This window comes from Coregonus lavaretus (genome assembly GCF_964263955.1).
Source record: "Coregonus lavaretus genome assembly, chromosome: 17".
In the NCBI taxonomy this organism is placed as follows: Eukaryota; Metazoa; Chordata; class Actinopteri; order Salmoniformes; family Salmonidae; genus Coregonus; species Coregonus lavaretus.
The window spans coordinates 45,705,210-45,712,367 of record NC_140004.1 but is presented as its reverse complement, the minus strand read 5'-3'; the positions used below and the strand labels follow the sequence as shown (position 1 = coordinate 45,712,367).

The 7,158-nt window shown below is 43.1% G+C and overlaps 1 protein-coding gene across 1 annotated transcript; it reads left to right on the top strand.

Annotated features, from left to right (window-relative positions):
* The first annotated feature begins 1,600 nt into the window (after positions 1 to 1,600).
* Positions 1,601 to 3,949, top strand: gpx8 (glutathione peroxidase 8 (putative)). Its single transcript, XM_084180257.1, has 3 exons — positions 1,601 to 1,819; positions 2,018 to 2,279; positions 2,722 to 3,949. Exons 1-3 carry the CDS (start codon positions 1,607 to 1,609, stop codon positions 2,883 to 2,885), a joined length of 639 nt encoding a protein of 212 aa, XP_084036383.1. The 5' UTR covers positions 1,601 to 1,606; the 3' UTR covers positions 2,886 to 3,949.
* Positions 3,950 to 7,158: the final 3,209 nt, after the last annotated feature.

Genomic DNA, 7,158 nt, shown 5'->3' with positions numbered 1-7,158 from the left:
TTGGCGCTGTGTGGACTTTAGCTTCTGTGCTGCTACTGTGCTTTTGTGGAAAAACTCCACAACAGCCTTCACCTTATCCACGGTTGTTTTGATCACCTTCAGAGCATCTCTAACCACCAGGTTTAGTGTATGCGCCAGACATGGGTGATGGGTCCACTTCAAAACTTTTATGGCTTTGGTGATGTTTGCAGCATTATCACTCACACAGCACACCACTTTGTCCTCTACTTGCCACTCTTTTGCCACTCTTAGTAGCTCCACTGCCAAGTTTTCTGCAGTGTGTCTGTCGGTGAACTCGAAGCAGTCCAGAAGGCAAGATGTCATCTTGTAATCTTCAATAAAGTGGCAAGTGACAGACATGAAAGAGCAGGTTGTTCTGGAGGTCCAGCAGTCAGTTGTCAGGCAAACTGATGGAGCTTTTGTCACCCTTTCTTGCCATAATGCACGTTCTGTGTCATATATAGTTTTGGGATCATTGTTTGGGAAAGTGTTTTTCTACTGGGTAGAGTGTATGTGGGATTTAGGGCTTTGACAAAGTTTTTCATTCCTTTGTCCTCCACAATGGAAAAGGGTTGAAAATCAGAAGCTACCATTTTAGCCAACTCATCATCAATACTGTGCTGTTTGGCTGGGGTCATCAGTTTAGGTAAAAGTTTAGGTAAAAACTGACTTATTTTGCTTTGAGTTGCAGTAGGAGAGGTTATACTTGCACGCATGGGGATGGCAGTAGACGTTACAGCAGCTGTTGTTCTGGTATGAGACACACCAGGATCAGTAGATGGTGAGCTGGCTTGCCCTCTCTCCTCTAACTGCACTGTAGGATGGACAGTTCTTGTATGTCTATGCAGGTTTGTGGTGGAACCTGCTCTTATAGTGACCTTCGTTTTGCAGTGAAGGCACTCTGCTTTCTTGTTCCCAATATCTTTAAACTGCAGCCAGATGCTGCTTCGCTTTCTAGTGTCACTCATAGTTAAACGACACGACAATGCAAGACGCACACACGCTCCTCAGTCCGCTCTGTATCTCTCTTCACTTGCAGTGGAGTCAAGTGGTGTGTCTGCCCCGCCCCCTCTCTGTTTACACATCCTTAATTCTCACGTGAATGCCGCATGCTGGTCGCCATGCTGGCCAATCATAACAGACCTCTGTGAAAGTGAAACCTAAGCAGCGAATGGGCAAAAAACTGGGAGCCGGCTCTCACTCGATGCGAGCCGGCTCTTCTGATTCACTACAAAGAGCCGGCTCTCAGAGCCGATGCTTGTGCGCATGACCCATCACTAGTAGGATGATCAAGACGCCTCAATGCTTGTCTACAAAAGAGACTCTCCATGTAATTTTTTTAAATGTTATTTTTAATAATGATTACAGGTCTTTCACACTAAACCTATCTGGACTGGCTGTAAAATCTCAAATAAATTAGATTATGAGATTAGTTTAGCTAAATCGCCCAAAAAGCTCTGAATTCCTTTAGTGAAATCTGATCCCTAACACGGAAGAGACATCCTCCAAAGCCCGTTACCTCCTCAATCGAGAACTCCACTATGCGCCCGCCGCCCAGCCAGACTCAACCCAACCCCCTTCCCAAACTCATTCTTCCCCCTCCAAGATGGAGGCTTTGGGGTGCTACCCGACCAAGCCATCAAACCCGAGAGCCCGAATGGTCAGGGTTCTACTGAGTATGACGGTGTGCATGGGATGTTTATTAATGCTACATAGTTTTCTCAAAATCTCCAAGTCCAGGAAGCCGCAAGATTTCTATTCTTTTGAGGTGAAGGACGCCAAAGGGAGAAGCGTTTCTTTGGAGAAATACCGAGGCAAAGTAAGTCCACATCAGCAAAACTCAACGAGTAGACCAACTCTGTGTACTGCTGAAGTCAGTCAGTTTATCTAAAAGGTTGATAACTTGTTTCTGCTAACTCTGTGTACTGCTGAAGTCAGTCAGTTTATCTAAAAGGTTGATAACTTGTTTCTGACATTTACAATTCCCCGATATTTTTTTTTTTTTCTCCTGGTGCAGGCGTCTCTGGTTGTCAACGTGGCGAGCCACAGCGAACACACTGAGAAGAACTATCGCTCTCTGCAGGAGCTGCACCGGGAATTGGGTACTTCCCATTTCAACGTCCTGGCTTTCCCCTGCGGCCAGTTCGGGGACACGGAGATGGGGGCCAGCCGGGACATCGAGGCCTACGCCAAGAACACCTACGGCGTCACCTTCACCATCTTCAGTAAGGTCAAAATCATGGGGTCGGAGGCAGAGCCAGCCTTCAAATTCATAACAGGTAAGCACAGTAGGCTTATTATAAGTCTGCATCGCAGTGCTAGCTGTGCCACTAGAGATCCTGGTTCGAATCCAGGCTCTGTCGTAGCCGGCCGCGACCGGGAGACCCATGGTGCGGCGCACAATTGGTCCAGGGTAGGGGAGGGAATGGCCGGCAGGGACGTAGCTCAGTTGATAGAGCATGGCGTTTGCAACGCCAGGGTTGTGGGTTCGATTCCCACGGGGGGCCAGTATGAAAAATAAAATAAATAAAAATAATAATAACTCACTAACTGTAAGTCGCTCTGGATAAGAGCGTCTGCTAAATGACTAAAATGTAAATGTAATAATAGTTTTCATGGGCACTGTGTGTGTGGGAGGAATTGCAGTTATTATGGCACATTGGCACACAACACAACGAAGACATTGGGCCTAATGACCGTTTGTTTCCATTCACCATACAGATTCTGTGAAGAAGGTTCCGAAGTGGAACTTCTGGAAGTTCCTGGTGAACCCTGAAGGCCAGGTGGTGAGATACTGGAAGGCAGAGGAGCCCGCCGAGAGCGTGCGTAAGGAGGCCATGACCATGGTGCGCCAGATTATTCTCAAGAAAAGGACAGAGCTCTGACGGGATGGTGGGCTCAGAGATGGTGAGGAGTGGAGTAAGGACACCCTCTGAAGTTTCCAGAGTTTGAATGAAACGTTATGAGGTATTAATTAAGATACAAACTCAACTCTGTTGTTAGGTGCTGAGTGGGACTTTAGGCCATTCTTTTCTGAAGATGGTGAAGACTGAAGATGATGAACTGTTGCAATAAGAGATGAAAGGGTGTGTTGTGTGTTTTAATGGCCCTACTGCCATGAATATAATAGTGTTATTCCACTAAAAGGGCACAATTACATTCCCTGACAACCACCAGGTTCATAGTGAATTCCCTGACAACCACCAGGTCCATAGTGAATTCCCTGACAACCACCAGGTCCATAGTGAATTCCCTGACAACCACCAGGTCCATAGTGAATTCCCTGACAACCACCAGGTCCATAGTGAATTCCCTGACAACCACCAGGTCCATAGTGAATTCCCTGACAACCACCAGGTCCATAGTGAATTCCCTGACAACCACCAGGTCCATAGTGAATTCCCTGACAACCACCAGGTCCATAGTGAATTCCCTGACAACCACCAGGTCCATAGTGATTGGGATATTCAAGAGGAAACCATTGGAAGGATTTCTTAAGAACATCATTTCCCATATTATGGCTTACTAAACCAGTACAATAACCTCAAAGAACCACTATTATGTGTAACTTAGATTTGTCTGATTTAAAGCAAGTTGTTACTCGTTTTGTCATAGCCGTTGTCAGATTAAAAAACTGTCCTTTAAACATGTAAATCCACGTTTACAGTAATGTAGAACAATCATTCTGTCCTTTACACATGTTAATCCACGTTTACAGTAATGTAGAACAATCATTCTGTCATTTACACATGTTAATCCACGTTTACAGTAATGTAGAACAATCATTCTGGCCTTAAATTTGTTAATCCACGTTTACAGTAATGTAGAACAATCATTCTGTCCTTAAACATGTTAATCCACGTTTACAGTAATGTAGAACAGTCATTCAATGTAAAACATCTCTACCGGTACTGGATTTATTGATAAATGTTCACAAATGTTGGATTTCAAATAATCAGATGACACTTTGATTAATTGATTTATAGAAGCAATAGTCTCTCAAATGTTTATGCAATATAAATGTATTTATTTATCCTATTCCATAGTGGTCAGGTAGTTGGTCACGTGGTGATATGGAAGTACGTAACAGCCGAAGTGAGAACAGTCAGCTAACACAACACTGCCTCATCATGAGTCCACACAGACCATCTGAGAAAAGTGAACGAAAATCGGACAACCTCTGTTTTGTGGTTCCGAAATAGTTTTAAAATCTGAATTCAACTGACAAAATGTTGAACCCGTTGAGGATGAGTCTAGATTTTCTCAGATGGTCTGTGTGGACTCAACACTTGGTAGCAGTACTTTATTGATCCTAATGAGGGAAATTGATGACTGGAACATTTCACTTCAACACCAGTGATGGTTGGCATGGACAGCTAGAGGGCAGCAGCAGGTAAACTGATAAAACAGACCAATCAGCTAACAAGACACTGCCTCCCAGCCGCCCAATCAGAACAGAGGAGAGGGCAGGGGCAGCCTAGCTTAACGTAGCAGGCTCCTGAGCAGCATTTCCTTCTTTCAGCCCTGCTCTAACACCTAATTCAGCTAATCCAGGGATGACAACTCCAGTCCTCGGGGGGCTGAAGTGATGTCACACTTTTTCCCCATCCCCTAGCAAACACAGCTGATTAAACGTAACTGAACATCATGATGAGTTGATTATTAGAGTCAGGTGTGTGGGGCAAAAGTGTGACACCAATCAGGCCTCCGAGAACCTGAGCTAATCAATGTCACGAGAAACAGCTGATTAATAGGATCAGGTGTGCTAGTGCAGGGTTGGAGAAAAAGCCTGCATGCAGAGTTCACACCCAGGTAGAGGCGGAGTTTCAGGTGAGGGCTTAGAGAGCAGCTGTAGCGTGAGCTGACCAATCAGATGTTACGTTACACTGCCTACTAACCAATCAGATAACATTACACTGCCTACTAACCAATCAGATGTTACGTTACACTGCCTACTAACCAATCACATGTTACATTACACTGCCTACTAACCAATCACATGTTACATTACACTGCCTACTAACCAATCAGATGTTACGTTACACTGCCTACTAACCAATCAGATAACATTACACTGCCTACTAACCAATCAGATAACATTACACTGCCTACTAACCAATCAGATAACATTACACTGCCTACTAACCAATCAGATAACATTACACTGCCTACTAACCAATCAGATAACATTACACTGCCTACTAACCAATCAGATAACATTACACTGCCTACTAACCAATCAGATAACATTACACTGCCTACTAACCAATCAGATAACATTACACTGCCTACTGACCAATCAGATAACAGTCAGTTAACATTACACTGCCTACTGACCAATCAGATAACATTACACTGCCTACTGACCAATCAGATAACAGTACACTGCCTACTGACCAATCAGATAACATTACACTGCCTACTAACCAATCAGATAACATTACACTGCCTACTGACCAATCAGATAACATTACACTGCCTACTGACCAATCAGATAACATTACACTGCCTACTAACCAATCAGATAACATTACACTGCCTACTAACCAATCAGATAACATTACACTGCCTACTGACCAATCAGATAACATTACACTGCCTACTGACCAATCAGATAACATTACACTGCCTACTGACCAATCAGATAACATTACACTGCCTACTGACCAATCAGATAACATTACACTGCCTACTGACCAATCAGATAACATTACACTGCCTGCTGACCAATCAGATAACATTACACTGCCTACTGACCAATCAGATGTTACGTTACACTGCCTACTAACCAATCAGATAACATTACACTGCCTACTGACCAATCACATGTTACGTTACACTGCCTACTAACCAATCAGATAACAGTCAGTTAACATTACACTGCCTACTAACCAATCACATGTTACATTACACTGCCTACTAACCAATCACATGTTACGTTACACTGCCTACTAACCAATCACATGTTACGTTACACTGCCTACTAACCAATCACATGTTACGTTACACTGCCTACTGACCAATCAGATAACAGTCAGTTAACATTACACTGCCTACTGACCAATCAGTTAACAGTCAGTTAACAGTACACTGCCTACTAACCAATCAGATAACAGTCAGTTAACATTACACTGCCTACTAACCAATCACATGTTACGTTACACTGCCTACTAACCAATCACATGTTACGTTACACTGCCTACTAACCAATCAGATAACAGTCAGTTAACATTACACTGCCTACTAACCAATCAGATAACAGTCAGTTAACATTACACTGCCTACTAACCAATCAGATGTTACGTTACACTGCCTACTAACCAATCAGATAACATTACACTGCCTACTAACCAATCAGATAACATTACACTGCCTACTAACCAATCAGATAACATTACACTGCCTACTAACCAATCAGATAACAGTCAGTTAACATTACACTGCCTACTAACCAATCACATGTTACGTTACACTGCCTACTAACCAATCACATGTTACATTACACTGCCTACTAACCAATCACATGTTACGTTACACTGCCTACTAACTAATCACTTGCTACATTACACTGCCTACTAACCAATCACATGTTACGTTACACTGCCTACTAACCAATCACATGTTACGTTACACTGCCTACTAACCAATCACATGCTACATTACACTGCCTACTAACCAATCATGTTTCACAACTGTTTCTTAACCAATCACATCATACTGCCTATTCATGGCCCCCTTTATTGACCAATTTTATTAATGAGATACATTACATCAGAACCATGTAACTTAGACTAACACCTACTTGATTCAGCTCATTAAATAATAATAATATGCCATTTAGCAGACGCTTTTATCCAAAGCGACTTACAGTCATGTGCGCATAAATGTTTACGTATGGGTGGTCCCGGGGATCGAACCCACTACCCTGGCATTACAAGCGCCATGCTCTACCAATTGAGCTACACCTATTTGATTCAGCTCATCAGACTAACACCTATTTGATTCAGCTCATCAGACTAACACCTATTTGATTCAGCTCATTAGATTAACACCTATTTGATTCAGCTCATCAGACTAACACCTATTTGATTCAGCTCATCAGACTAACACCTATTTGATTCAGCTCATCAGACTAACACCAGATGTCAAAGAAGCAGC